At 34.9% G+C, this 16065-nt stretch overlaps 1 protein-coding gene across 7 annotated transcripts in view; it reads right to left on the reverse strand.

The window, feature by feature from the left end:
• The window catches only part of TRIM66 (tripartite motif containing 66), a 65474-nt gene that overhangs the window by 17376 nt on the left and 32033 nt on the right, over positions 1-16065 (reverse strand). For all 7 annotated transcript variants that reach the window (XM_039350202.1, XM_039350199.1, XM_039350198.1 and 4 more), the window contains one exon: positions 14238-14381. In XM_039350202.1, coding sequence (XP_039206136.1) covers positions 14238-14381 — 144 coding nt within the window. The remainder of the gene's footprint in view (positions 1-14237; positions 14382-16065) is intronic.

A 16065-nucleotide genomic window follows, 5' to 3' on the forward strand; every position in this document is an offset into this window, starting at 1 on the left:
AATCTGACTTCAAAGAAGAGATAAGTGGGATAAAGGATCAATTGGAAAATAACAATAATATTTTGCGACAAGATATACTTGCAGCAGTCTCAGGTTTGGCTACAGTGGTGGTTAAGCTGAATGCAAGACTCGAGGAAGTTGAAGATAAAGTTGATTCCTTTGATGATAAAATTCAAGATGTGGAAAGGAAGGTGGAGACTTCACAAGAAGATATTCTGATGTTTCAGTATAGGCAGATGGAATATGCCTTGAGGATTAGAGGCCTCAAGGAAGATATGAATCAAGATCTGATGGAGGTGGTCCTTACTGATTTGGCTGTGGTTTTGGATATGGACAAAGGAGAATTACGCAGAGAAGTTGAAAAAGTGTACAGGCTTAACTCTTGGATTGCTAAGCAGAAGAATTTGCCTAGAGATGTGGTGATTTATTTTACGAAGAAGTCTCTGCGTAATGAGATCATACAAGCCTTTTATAATAAAAGATTTCAGATAGCTGCCCAAGATGTCATCATACTAAAGGAAATCCCATCAAAAATTTTAAGAAGCAGGAAAGATTTTGCTTTCTTAGCTAATGAGCTTAAAGCTAGATCGATGCCATTTAGATGGGAAATCCCGATGGGTATTGTTCTGAGCCATGCGGGGACACGTTATAGATTGAATACGGTTGATAAAGCTAGAGAATTCTATACTTCAGTCCTAGGTGCAGGCTCAACTTTACCTGTTCAGAAATCCCTGAGTGGCAAAGAGGCGGAGCAGCAGTCTGAGGCATTAGGTTTGGTTTCTGCTGGGATGCTGCAAGCTGAATGGCAACGCCAGACGGAGGTTAAAGAGCAGAGAATGACTCGTGCAGCTTATAAACGTAAAGAGAAGGAGCAACGTAAGAAAGAGGCCAAAGAGATTTCTCCTGGAAATGTATCACCGCCGGTGGGAGGAGCAAGACCCAAGAGTCATGCAACACATGTTGCAATTTCAGATCTCCAAGGTGTCTTCTCCAGGCTGCGGGCCAAGGGAGATGGCAAAGTTTTTGACCTGGAATGTTAATGGATTGAATTCTCCTCAGAAAAGGAAAAAAAATCTTTTATTATTTGAAGCAACGTAATAATGATGTTATTTGCTTACAGGAAACTCATATTTTACTTAAGGATCAGAAATATTTAGTTAATGCCCGTCTGGGATCTCACTTCGTATCTTCTGCTTCCGGGAAGAAGGGGGGAGTTGTTATCTATGTTAAGCAAAATCTGCCAGTTTGTCTGGTGGAGTCTGACCCCCAAGGGAGATATGTGATGGTTGAATTGGGCTTATATGGTAAGAAAGTACTTATAGTGGGACTATATGCACCAAATCAGCAACAGGAACAATTTTATAGACTCTTACATGAAAAAATAAATTTGCTGGACTACAGATCCGTGGTACTAATGGGGGATTGGAACGGTGTCTTAGATGTACAAAGGGACAAAAAAGGTTCCTCTCCTCTTCTTAAGCAGGCAAAACTACCTAAAGCCTTTTTTGATATGAAAGAGGACTGGGAATTACGGGACTATTGGCGGGAATGTAATCAAGAGGAGAAAGACTTTACCTTCTTTTCAGATAGACACCAATCCTTCTCAAGAATTGACTTCTTCTTGATTACAACGGACTTATATAATAGAGTAAAGAATGTCAAGATTTTCCCTAGGTCTTTGACGGATCATAGTCCAGTTTGGATGGAGTTGACTCAAGAAAAAGAGGAGAGAAGATCCTGGAGGGTGAATGAGAATTTATTTAGACAAGAAAAAAATGTTCAGAAACTAAAGGAGTGTTTAAAGGATTATTTTGCTTTGAATATGTATAAGGGGACTTCAATGTCAATGGTATGGGATGCAGGGAAAGCATTTATGCGTGGGATTTTGATAAAAATGAATAACTGTCATAAGCAAAAACAGATTCAGAAACGTAAAGAATTGGAAGATGAAATTAAATTAAAAGAAAAGTCTTTGATTTTAAATCCTTCTGATGAAAGTATTAAAGAATCCTTAAAGTTGTTAAGAACACAATTTAATATGTTGTTAGCAGATCAAGCTGCAACCAATTTATTGTTTATGAAACAAAATACATTCTGTAATGCTAACAAGCCAGGGAGATGGTTGGCTTATCAATTGAGAAAGAAACAGAGACAGAGAACAATAAATAAAATAAATTACAAGGGTAAATTAGTTTCTCAGAAGGAACTGATTAAGAAATCTTTTTTGGATTATTATCAAAAATTATATAAATCTACTAACGTGCAAATTTTAGAGATAAATAAATATCTAAGCGAGGTTAGTTTCCCTAAATTGACAGAGGATCAGAAACATGAAGTTAATGGTTTAATTACCAAGGAGGAAATTTCGCTAGCAATTCAACAATTGAAACCAGGGAAAGCACCGGGTACGGATGGGTTAACAGCTGTTTATTATAAAGCCTTATTGGAGGAGATGACTCAACCATTAGGTGATCTTTTTAATGGCATTTTACAGGGTCAAGAGATTCCTCCCTCATGGCGTACTGCTTTTATATCATTGATTCCAAAGGAAGATCAAGATCTTACTTTACCAAAGAATTATAGGCCTATATCTCTTTTAAATGTGGATTACAAGATATTTGTAAAAATCTTAGTAAATAGGCTTATGAGGGTTGTGCACCACCTTGTGCATAAAGATCAATCTGGGTTCATAACTGGAAGGTACATGAAAAATAATGTCAGACAAATTATTAATTTATTAGAATATTTAGATAAAAACAACCAAGTTCCTGCAGGGCTGATATTTTTAGATGCTGAAAAAGCCTTTGATCAATTGAATTGGCATTTTATGTTAAGAGTAATGGAAGAGATGAATTTTGGTGAAAAGATATTGCAAGCTCTTATGGTAATATATCAAAAACAAACGGCACAACTTATCGTTAATGGAGGCTTGTCAGAGGTTTTTACAATAGAGAAAGGTACTAGACAGGGTTGCCCATTATCACCGTTGCTGTTTGTTTTAACACTGGAAATACTGTTGATCAAAATTCGAGAGTCGCAGGAAATTAAAGGAATAGAAGTTAATAAAAAAGAGTATAAGTTAAGAGCTTTTGCGGATGACTTGGTTATCACTTTGTCGCAACCTACTTATTCTGTAGTAAAATTATTACAGTTGATTCATAATTATGGTTTGGTTTCGGGTTTTAAGATTAATGTTAATAAGACTAAAATTTTACCTAAAAATATGACTAGTCGGGAGAAGCAGACTTTGGTTAATTTGACGGGTTTTGAAATTGTTAATAAGGTAAAATATTTGGGGGTGATGCTATCTGTTTCTAATGCAAAATTATTTAAAAATAATTATGAAAGGTTGTGGGTTAGGGTACAGAGAGACTTGAAGAATTGGGAAAAGTTGCAATTATCCCTCATGGGAAGAATTGCAGTGATAAAAATGAATATTCTACCCAAGTTTCTCTTTTTGTTCCAAATGATACCGATTTTGAAGAATGAGATCAATTTAACTGAGTGGCAGAAAGGCCTTAATAAATTTATTTGGGCAGGGAAAAAGCCAAGGGTTAAGTTTAAAATTATGCAAGATTTCCGTGAGAGGGGAGGACTCAAGGTGCCGAATTTGAAATTATATTATGATGCGATGGTTTTAACATTAGTTAGTGACTGGGTAAATTTGACAAATTCTGATATATTTTACTTAGAGGGATGGAATCTACTTTTTGGGTGGCATGCCTATTTAATATTTAATAAAAAAATGGATTGGGCTTTTAAATCTCATATCTTAAGAATTTCTTTACTTAGGGTTTGGAGAAAATATTATAAAAGTGATTTCAAAGTACCATTATGGGCTATACCTTGGCATGCAATAGAAGGAATAAAAAGAGGGGTTAAAATGGATATGGTGTCTTATAGACAGTTACTTAAATGGGATGGACAAAACTGGCAGTTAAAATCACGGGAAGAGTTAGCACAAGAAAATATTATTTATTCTTGGTTCCAATATAGGCAATTATTAGATAGATGGAAGATGGACTGTAAGGTGGGTTTTCTCAGAGAAGATGAAAATCTTATTAAGCAAGTGAAGGATCAAAGACAAACCCACATTAAGAGGATTTATGGGGTTTTAGTTGAATTGGATTCAGAAACGGAACTAATTAAAGATTGTATGATTAGATGGGCGCAGAATTTTGGTGAGCCAGTTCCATTGGACACCTGGGAAACTATTTGGGTGAGAAATGTCAAATTTACACAAGCACAGAACTTAAGGGAGAATTTTTATAAAATGTTTTATAGATGGCACCTTGATCCACAAAAAATGTCTTTTATGTACCCTGACTTACAACCTAAATGTTGGAGATGTGGTTGTATGGACGCTACTTATTATCATATTTGGTGGTCGTGCAGAGAGATAAAAGCATTCTGGATTAAGATATGGTGGAATATCCAGAGAATTTTTAAAAGGAGGGTAAAATTTACTCCACAATTATTTTTGTTAGGTATAGTTATTGATTGTGATACAAAGGAGGTTATATTGATGTTAAATTTGATTACAGCTGCGAGGCTGTTAGTAGGACAATATTGGAAGAAGGAATCTTTGCCTACATTGCAGGAATGGTTTCTTAAAGTGTCTCATTTGGCGGAAATGGCAAAGATTTCGGCTTTCTTAAAGGGACAAACGCAAGAGAAATTTCTTGCTGTTTGGGATAAATGGATAAAATTCATACAATTTAAATTTGATATAAAAAAATACTATATAGTTTTTTCATAATTTTTAACTTTATATATATATATATATATATTCTATTTTATATTCTTTTTTTTATAAATATAAATTTTTTTAACTTTTTTTTAATTAAGCCTATATTCTGCTCTGGGAGACCCGGGGGGGGAAGGGGGGGTTTGGGTAGGGGTGGGGGAAGGGGGGTTTTGTTGGGTAATGTTTGTTTTTTATTTGTATATGTTGTTTTTTGTTTTTGTATTGTCTTTTATTTTCTGTAAAATTTATAAAACTCTTTAATAAAAAAAAATTTTTTTACACACTGAGGCTCTCCTTGGATGGTGTTAAAAAATGAGGAAATATTGTTTGTTACTGGTACAGCTAATTATGCCTTCAGCTAGTCTCATTCATGGTCCAAAGATGAGACCAGGGCAGCATTTTGAAGACAGTAAGGACAGTGTTACTGTTAAGGCAGGGGTCACCAACCCCCGGTCCGTGGACCAGCACAAGTCCATGGCATGCCAGAAACCGATCCACACAAACAAACGAAGCCCTATATATGGGATGCAGGCAGTACATGAAACCAGGCCCCCTCCGGTCCACGAAAAAACTGTCTTCACTGTACCGGACCCTGGTCCCCAAAAGGTTGGGGACCTCTGTGTTAAGGTATTGTGACTAAGTGCAAATATGAATAGGAACATGGGAAAGACATTGGTACTTAAACCTCAAATTACCAATAACATTAAAGAATTTAAATTCTATTGGTAGTATACTTACATGGAAAATATAACTCCTTAAGTCAATATAAAACATTAATCTTACTAAAAGGAGGGGAAATAGCTGGGAAATGGGAAATGAAGCTATCTAATTGCCTAGTTCTCTCTGGAATAAAAGTTGATTTGTGATATGAGGAAACTATGCATTGCCCAATAAAATGTGTATATGGAATGTTGCATGTGTATGTGTGTTTCTGCCTATCTAAGCTCCTGGCAAGATCTGATGCATTTTCATGCTGATTCACAAAGCTACTGTCAAGGATGCAATAAAAATGCATTGGGAGTAAGGTTCATTAAGTTCTATTAATTATCTCCTTAAAATGATCATTCCTTTTTCGATTAATGGAGGAGAGGGAGAGGAATCTTCCCCCTGTGGTTTTTACTGCCCTAAATTACAACACTTCTATCCTATTTTTATGTTGTCTAAAAAGATTTAATATCTCAACCTTCAACATAACAAACATTCACGTCATATGCTTTCATGTTGCAACTTGTGGTATAAATTCATTTGACTTTTTGATATATAGTATATTGCAAACACATCTGCTTACATCCTTACATATATTTTGCAGTTTGCTTACTTTTCTCAATCCTTATGCTTCTACTTGTTATTCGTTCTCATTTGTTTCTACTCGTGTAGTGAAAAAACTATTTCATTTCTATATTTCTCCTTACACTAACATATAAATTGCAACATCATCTGAAATGATGCTCTTTGTCTAACACGAAAATGATTAATTATGAAAAAAGTGTTTATTTTCCTACAATTGCTTTCATGTTTACTGTGTGAATTTCAATTTTAGTATTGTAGGTACCAGGGGTTTCAGTGTCTTTATTCTATACATTAATGGCAGCCTTATATGGAAAAATTAGGATGTGATGCTGTTAATGGCATAAAAGTGGAGAAAAAAATAACTTTCTTGATTTTACAGTATCAAGAAGCTATCAAGTGACGCAGGGATAGTGCCTGTTGAAGACAGAAGTCTTATTTACAATAATAAAAAGGGAGAATAGAATGTATAATGTGTGCAAAACAAACTACAGAATAAACTGGATAGGGAAATGACAATTGTTAATAAAAAAACAGGTTTGGGATTTGCTAAGATGGCACAGAATCTTTGCAATTGCAGAGAAATTACTGAGAGCAAATGGCTACAAAGAAATAAAAGATGCAGTTAAGTGGAACAATCCCTTGGCAACTCCTTTATGCTGTAAACTTAAACACATGCAGTAATTCAAATCAAGCTAGCTCAAGTTTAACTCAGAGTGACCAGGAGCCTATACCAGAATTTAAATAAAGTGTTCCTGTTCAAAAGGCTCTGGGAGGGAATATAAAGTCAGCTCTATATTCATTTCAGGTCAAATAAAAATAACATGCAAAATATGTTGAATAAAAACAAATGATATGACAATTGTCTCCCCTAAAAGAAAAAGAACGGGGGGGGGAGGGAAGGAGACATGATGAGTTGGCCTTCTTTAATGTTCCCAGATTCATAGGATGCTTAGAAACCAAAGAATCTGATCCTTGTCTATTTCAACTGACCTATCTACCTCCATGACATTTGGGATGCACTGGCATCAGGCCACCACCAGGCCTGCCAACTGACCTAAAACAAGGGGGAAAAAAATCTAAGCAACCTTTCTGCAAAGTTCAAACCAGCTGCCTGTTCAAACACATGTCAAGAAGACAAAAGATAGTTGCTAGGTGTATACCAAGAGATGGATAGTATAGCTTCTCTCAAGACATGATTTGAAAGGAACAACTTGGCTGATGCTGAATACTTGCTCCATCCTGAACGCTTGATTAGTAACAGAATTACTTTTTTTGTGCTATCATATCATCAATCATTTTAAGTGGATTCCAAATGTAGAGGTGCTTTGGGTAGCAAGATGGATGGCACATACATATACATACATACATACATACATACATACATACATACATACATACATACATATTTATAAATAGCCTTGTCTTTTCATATACTGTAATATAGATAAGTAAACAACAGAAGTAAACCTACCGAATTAAATCTATGACAGAAATAAATCTGTTTAAATGTCAAAAGACTTCTGGATAAGAGGTGTCTTTATGAGCTCAGTATCTATATTCTGGTTTTCTTAAAATAAGCAGTTTGAAAACCTGATAAAGTTACTCTGATAAAGCTGTAAGCTTATGTCAGGTGCATATTTAGCAATGAAGCAAGAGTCAGGATTTAGCCACGAATGACTACAATCATCAACCCGTTTTGAAACTTCACATCTGCAATAGTGCCAAAACTTTTTGTTATAAATTAAATAAATTTAATGTAACAATCCCTGGTTTCTAGTACTCAGGGTGGAGGGAGGGAGGAAGACTCCAGAACTGCAGAAGTGGAACAATATTTTTTTAAAATAAGTACGGTAAATGTATGACTTGCCAGTTTACTGTCAAACTATAAGGTTGTGGGAAGATCAGCTCCAAATAATGTTGACATAAGTTCCAGAACACTGGATTCTGGTCTTTCAGTGCTATACTTGTCTTGGCTTTTATGTTGGTTTCACATCAAAATAAATGGTTAAACAGCACAAGAGACGTATGGCAAGAATTCCTCAATGGAAAGTAGATCACCTGCACTGGTTGCAAAAACCTGACTGCCCCTACATATGATAACAATGGCACTAGGTTGTAGATTTTAAATGTAAAAACAAAAAATTAAATGCACATTGAAAGATTACATGTAGCCTTTTCTTTTTCACAGAAAATAATCACATACATTGGTTTACTGCATCATAAAAACATCCTGGAAAGGACACATTTTACCACAAGAGCTAAGATAAAGAATGAAATTACACAATTTTATAGTAATTAATTTAAATTACTCTGATAATTCTTGTTCACTGTCTAAGTATTTGTTTTTCCTAAACCCCAGACAAATATTGCTGTTAAATGGTTCCGAGATGGTGCTCAATTTTCAGTTTAAAGATTTCTCAGACAGTTATAAACTTCATATGACACTGCACTGCAGAAATGCTGGTCATCTTTTTGCTGCTACAGTAGTTATTTCAGATAGTATTTTTATAAGAGTGAAGTGAAGCAAGTATTATTATTGTCCCAGTATGCAGTACCTAAATTATCAGTGTTTGTATGTGTGGTAAGCTTGAGGAGAATTAAAATGAATGTTGACTAGTACTGCTATTGGGCTCATTTGATTCTTTGGGTTCTTAACAGGTCACAATTCACATGTATGACGCTTATGTCATCATGGGAATTGCAACAAAGTACAAATAACTATCACCATCTGTATGGACCATGTAATTTTCTACCATCAAATCCATGTGATTGATATACTTACATATATTTTGATTAGTTGCACATGACTACATTTCTATATATCATCCACATATTACCAAATATAATAGAGTTCTTGTTATAAAGCTACAGTGTTAGTTGAACAGTCAAAAGAATATTGTATACTTAGTGATGTTTCTCCCAGAAGCACTGACACTGAGAATGCAATATACAGTATCACTGGCAACTATCACGTGAAATTCCACATCATCCCTCCAGTGGTGAGATTCAGCCAGTTTGCACCACTTCGGCAGAACCAGTAGCTAGTTTTTTGTTGCCCAGGACCAGAATGGACTTCCAGAAGCGGCATCCACACAGAGAACCGGTTATTCACACATTTGAATCCCACCGCTGCATCCCTCTTGTATTCATGACACAATTGCTTTTTCAATCTATCAAGGTTTAACCTCTTCCTTATACAAAATCAACTGTATAAGATTGTATGTGTAACCAACATTTCAGAAAGAAAACAAATGGCAGCATGACTATAGCCCCATCTATTGGGCTGGGATGGAATATCCTTGTGTTCTTAAGAGTTGCTGTCGTGCTATCTTGCATTTGCCAAATTACACTTTCAATCAATTGTTTGCAATAGCTCTGAATATATACCACTGCAGTCTGTCATGTAAAGTATTTAAAAAACACTAAACACTAAATTTGCAACTGCACTATTTTTGGAATGTATCTTCTATCTGCAGAAGGTGATTATATAAATATATCAGTTATTGGATTTAAGATTCATATATAATTATAAAGTGGCATCTGCTAGCTGCAGTTACAGTAGTGTCATATCAGTGTACCCCTTTGAATGTATGATGGATTGGTAAAACACACAAATACTCCTTAAATCTTTCCTAAGCACTTTGGTTATCTTTTTTTTAATCAAGACTTTGTGTAGGAAACATAGACTGCCTTCTTTAAAGTCATATTTAGCACAAAAAATGGGTAGCTAGTCAGAAGAAAAATTCTCCCATTACAATTGGACAAAGTCCTATCTGATTTAGCTGAATTAAATGATGTAGCTTGAAAGCATTTTAAATAGTATTTTCTTGAGATTAATGTTAGTAGTGATTGAGTTTCAGATATTTTGCCAATTTGATAATATAAGCCACCCCCTCCATTTTCCAATGTCCTTCTATGAAAGTTTCTTCCTAAAAACTGAAAGACAAAAAACAAATTGAGGGACAAAAAAATGTTTGCAGAATGGCATTACATTATTAAACTACAGGCTTAAAATGTTGTCAGTAAAGTTCCCACATGTTATTTGATTGATTTGAGAAAATGGTACATTTGAAAATGCCGATGTTGAAACTATATTACTTCAGCTTTTTGCAATAGGTCCTTGAAGACAAAATTTTCTTATCAAGTTGATGTGCCTTAGCTGCCTTCCAGTTTGGGGAGAAGACAAATTCTAAATAGCTTCAGGCCAGAAAGCAGATTATATTTCCAGTAGTCCCAAATAGATAGAGTATCTTTAATGAAAACATGTTGAGTATTTACTTAAGTCTATCCCTATGATATTTCCTAAACAAATAACTTCCAAATCAAGGCATCTAGAGTAAAGTGACTGGCATTGGAGTGTCCGATCCACTGAAGCTTTGAGAGTAAGTTGGTGCAAAATATAATAAATCATAACTCTGTTGTATCAGACTGATTTAGTCATAGTTATCCTTAAGAGTGTGGGTTGACTTAGGAGAACTGATGAAATATTAGAAAAGTCCATGGATTAACATGTTTCTACTGTGCAGTTGATTAAAAAGTGTTGTTGATTGTACCAGAAAGACTTGAGGTGACATTAATGTGATGTGTGAACAAACTAACGAATTGTTTTAGGACCAACTGAATTCCAGTAATAGTTGGCTTTATATTCAGATGTTTTAGAAAATCTATCAAGTCAATCCTGATAGGGAGATGTTGAAGGGTCCAATCAGAGAAAAGGGCCATATTGTTTCATATTTGGTTCACTATGTTCACCAATAAAAAGTCTTCTTCAAATCATATTCATATTCTGGTGACTTCATGGACATATCCTTCATTCACGTAACTTTCATTGAACAGTATAGAAGTTATAGTTGGACAAATAGCCTTGTCTAACACCTCTATGGAGATGAAAGGCATAAAAGTCAATTCTTTATATCAACTCATAACAATGTAAATAATTAGCCTGAAAAGCCATGGTAGAGTTAAACTCAGAAAGCATCTGACAAAGAAAATACTTGATAGAATTCAGCACAACAGCTTTCTTATCATGGGACTCAAAGGATGGGTTTTTCTCTCTTGTGCATTATATCAAAAATGTAGAGCACTTTGTCCATCAGATATCATCAGGGGAGGAATTCCACTTGATCAGAATGGATGTATTGAGTGTTGTTGTCCAATCTATCGGTTAAGACAGTTGTAAAGTTCTTCAGATCCTAATTAATGAAGGACATTGAGCAATAAGAGGCAATCATAGGCCTTCTCCATTTTATCTATCAGTTGTTTTCTAATACTCATGAACGGTATCTAATTAGTCAAATATATGCAAAATGCCTCAGTGTTTTTCTATAAGAATTATATACAAATATGCCTTTTTGCTTTGCTTGTTGCTTTGCAAATGATAATTGTGTGGCTCCAACAAATTCACTATTAAATTGCATTTATACTGTAAAGCATCCCTTCTTTATTATCTATAAGCATTTCATACTGGCCATGTAGTACACCATGTAAAAGAGAACAGAACAGAAGAGGACCAAGAACCTGGGAAGAGCTAGCATCAAGGCTGACACATGAAGAGCTCTAGCTGCAATTCCAAGAAGAACTGTCTGTCAACTTAAGTAAGCAGCTTTCGGTATGTTATATTACTTATATTACAAAAAAAGATTCCATCATGCATGTCTGGAATTGAAACAACAGCGACATATATAGTAATCATTGGTACAGTCCTTAATGATTTATTTCTCTGTCTCGCTATACATGTAATATCAGGAAAGATTCCTTCTGTGCATGTTAAAAAACAAAAGATATTTTACCAAAACAAACCAACTAGTAAGTACAATTCTTCCTATGCGTCTACGCCATTAACCTCCCTCCAGCCTATCTATATTGATATCAACATAAATGTATCATTTGTTATTGTCACTGAAGATAACAAATATATCACTCTTCTCTGCAACAGGGCAGGGGAACATCACTTGAGATTATGCAAAGAAGACTTAGATCATCTACCTCTTCAGCCTCAGAATCTTTAATAATCTACTAAATCCTTCTATTCCTCTCTCTTTCCTCTTCGTATAAAATGGGTAGGGGGCAAGGCTATCTGAGGCATTTTCATACACCACTGGGCTGGGCTCAACCTTCATTTATTTGATTGTTACTGTCTTGCTAACAGATCTTCCTTCTTCCCTTTGAGTCACCTTTTGTACTCACTACAAACTATATGCCCTATGAATATTCTCCCAGTTTGCATATGTCACCTTGGAGTCTACTAAAGTTCTTGTCCTCACAATAATACATAATACTGAGTGGCCACATTCAAGGGAATTCTGAGATTTATAGCTCTGACAAATCAAGAATCTGGAAAGAGCTAAACCACATGATAATTCCACAACTGTGGAAGTAGGAATTAGGAAAAACCACATGCCTCATCATGACATCCAGACTGTCATTCTTTACTTCTCTGTCTTTGTTACCTTTACAACAGTCTCCAATTGATCGCAAGTTCTATATTACATGTCTGTTTTGTCAACATCACTGCTACAATTTTGTACATTAGTTAGAAGCCTTTAGTTATAACTGTTATTTATTCACAAAAGAAACAAAAATAATTTTCCACATGAATGAGCAATACTGTCTTTTTTAACAAAAAATACAAGTAAACATAAGGCTTTAAAATACTAGATCTTGCCTGATTTGTGATAATAAGAACAGAGTTGTCCAGAAAAGTTAGAAGCTCCCACAAAATGTTTTGATTGGTAAGTCTTACTGTATATTGGTTGCCTTTGCTAATTATTGAGTGTTGATCTGATTTTAATAGTGGTTTTACAATGCTATATTGATAAAAGGTCATTATATGCAGTATTATCTAATATTACTTTGATTTTTTTCAATTTTATATAATTTTAAAACCTCTTTTCAACTTCTTTTTTTCCCCTCTTTTTCTTGGTTATGCTTTCAAATAAAATGAGTAAAGTAAATTAAAATATTATTTAAAATATACAAACAAACCACCTATGAAACAGCCCTAAAACATGAATGCTCATTTGGAAATTAATAACTTATAATTCATTGAAGATAGACCTGGTATAATTATATTTCAAAGGTTCAAAAGTGGGGGGGAGGGAATGCTTCAGCTCTAGTTATAATTCAAAGGCAAAGGGATTCAATGTTATATACGATGTTATTTGTCAGCAGGGATAGCAGAAACAGCTGACACAAGAAAACATCAGGCTTTGACAGAAATGCCAGCCATTATCCAGCATAGATAAAGCGGATTTTTTTAGGAGCAGCAAACATTTGGGACAGTGCTTGTGTTAGCCTTGCGCCCATTTATAAATGTCGCACTCATGAACAATTTAAAAATAATATTTGACCCAGAAGAATATACTGGGTTGGGTAACCATGAGCCCATATTAAAATGTTGTAAGTTAAGGTGCTCTGTAACATCAGATATGTTATATTCCATTAGCATGATAAAGAGCAGAGTTCAGTCTTGTGATTGGCCACATTATAGAAACTGGCAGTTGAGAAAGTAAATGAAACTCAAATCAAGATTAGCTTTATCAATTGCTCTGGTTGGCAGGCAATTGAATGAAATCATACATGAGATGCTGGTTATTCACGTCAAGGTCAGAGTGTCTATTACACATCAGTTCCGCCCACTTTCAATATTCTCAATATATATTCTCAATATATTGTCAATATGAAGTGAATTGCAACAATGTACTGTTTGCAGCATTTCCAGCAGCAGTAAAGCCACTGAATTTGCAAACCAAATCAAACTACTATATATTTATTAAATTTACTACACCAAAGTGGGTCCTTGCTTCCCCTTGCAAATCTGCTTTGATAGGGTGATTTGACCAATTTTTTTGTCAAATCAAAGAGTTTTATCTTGCCATAATGGAGATCTAAAACAAACTAAAGGCATTTTGATACTTAAACCTTAAAATGGCTTCAATTACTTTGCAATAGAAATATCAAACTCATCTTGTTCAGAAAGCTCATCTAACAAATACCTTTTTTCCTATGTTTTACTTCATTCATAATGATCAAGTGTCATATAAATAGCACAATACCATATAAGGTTTCTACACAGAATTCCTCCATAAAGGTGAAAAATTCACCTTCAATTTTTATAAAGGTAGAGAAAGAGGGGATTTTTAAAGCAGCCTTATTGAATTTTAAAGAACACATTGCTTTACAGGAAGGAAGGAAGGTTTACCTTTCTGACTGGACTCAACATACTCTCTGGAGATTGCATGTTGACAATGGCTTCATCTACTGGCTGAGACATAGATGGAATCGCATTTCTGTCAAGGGGAAGTGCTGGCTTTTGACCTTCTGATTCAGCAGAATCTTCACCAATCTTTCATAAAGATAATACATAGATATAATAGTTTATTCAATCAATGACCAGCAAAATAAAGGAATAATAAGCACATGGCAGCAAGATCACTTACACTATATAAATAAGATCATTTATATTATCCCCCAAAATGGATACTTTTCAGGCTTCATACACTGTATATATAGGTATATTTTACATTAACTGCCTGCATTTGGCTGCCTAGATATCACCAATTTAGGTGTTGATATCCATTTTTAGCTCTTAAATGTCCTTACCCCCGCATTTCAGTGAACACATCACTTCTCAAATGAACTTCATAATTCTTTCAAAACTTCTGAGGTCACTTTTGACCACATATAAGAGAAATTTATGAGATTACGGAAACCTGGGAGACCATCCGTTGCTGGGAATCAGCTGAGTGGTAAAAATTGTCCCCAGGCCCTCTTTTTCTCAGTCATTTAATTTGAATTTTTGTTACTTTTGTTTGTTCAACTTTATTATTACTTAAAAAGAATATTATTTGAATTAAAACACGGTAAATCACATTGATTGCCTTTCAGAAGAAAATATATTAATAACTTTTATAAATAAAAAAGATCGGGCTATCTTAAAATAACATTTCATTCTTTTTATTCCCTTCTCAGACAGCATTTTCATTCCACTGCTATTTTAAACTTATAATATCTATTATAAAGAGGAAAATTTTACCGAGCATTCTCACATCATTTCCCCAGATAGTGAATCTAATCATAAATTTTCCCCAAAACTGTTTTTTGCCCTGGGGAAAAATACCAGATTTCCTCCCAGAAAAAGACTAACTTCTTGGGAAGATGGATTTTACCCCATTTTTTTTTAAAGGTAAAGATTTCATCTGTCAGACATGTCCAACTCTAGGCTCTGATTCACAGCCAAAGAGTCAGCATTGTCTGAAGACATATGTGGTCATGTAGTTGTTATGACTATATGTAGAAGGTGCATGGAACGCTGTTACCTAGAAGTGGTAGCTATTTATCTATGTGCATTTGCATGCTTTTGAATTGTTAGGTGGGCAGGAGTTGGGGCAGGAATGGAAACTCACTCCATCACATGGTACAGGCCTCAAACTGCCAACTTCCAATTGACAAGCACAGCATCTTAACCGCTCTGCCACCTTACAGCATGGAAATATATAGAGAAAAATCACTCCTAGTTATAGACAGGGAACTTCTCAATGGATTCTATTTAAACAATGTTTGGTATAACTTTAATCCTATAGAGTGACATGTACAACTTCATTCTTTTCTGGACCTGTCTGACACCATGTTCTATCCCATCATGCACTAACTTTTGATTTGTTAAGTATTCTCCTTTAGGGCTTGTACTGGTCTAAGAGACTGGTGAATCTAGGTATCCTACAATCACATCAAAGCAAAAACAGGACAGTTAAAACATGATAATATTAATCCACCATCTTTTCCTTGAGGTTATACTTGATTTGCACCCCATCTGATCTGGTAAGCATGCTCTCTTCTGGGAAGGCCCAAAACATTTAAAAGCAAAAACAAATATTAAAAAGCTTAAATAAATGTTACAGTTATCTAACAATTCTTCACCTGGAGAAAGAGAAACATCTTTACAGATTTCCCTAAAAAAATGAGAGAATGGGAGCCAAACACAATACCCAAGAAACTGTTCTGTAGCTCCGAAAACTTTGAAGGAAGGA

The sequence above is a fragment of the Crotalus tigris genome, unplaced genomic scaffold (genome assembly GCF_016545835.1).
Source record: "Crotalus tigris isolate CLP2741 ecotype Arizona unplaced genomic scaffold, ASM1654583v1 scf7180000018308.1980950, whole genome shotgun sequence".
In the NCBI taxonomy this organism is placed as follows: Eukaryota; Metazoa; Chordata; class Lepidosauria; order Squamata; family Viperidae; genus Crotalus; species Crotalus tigris.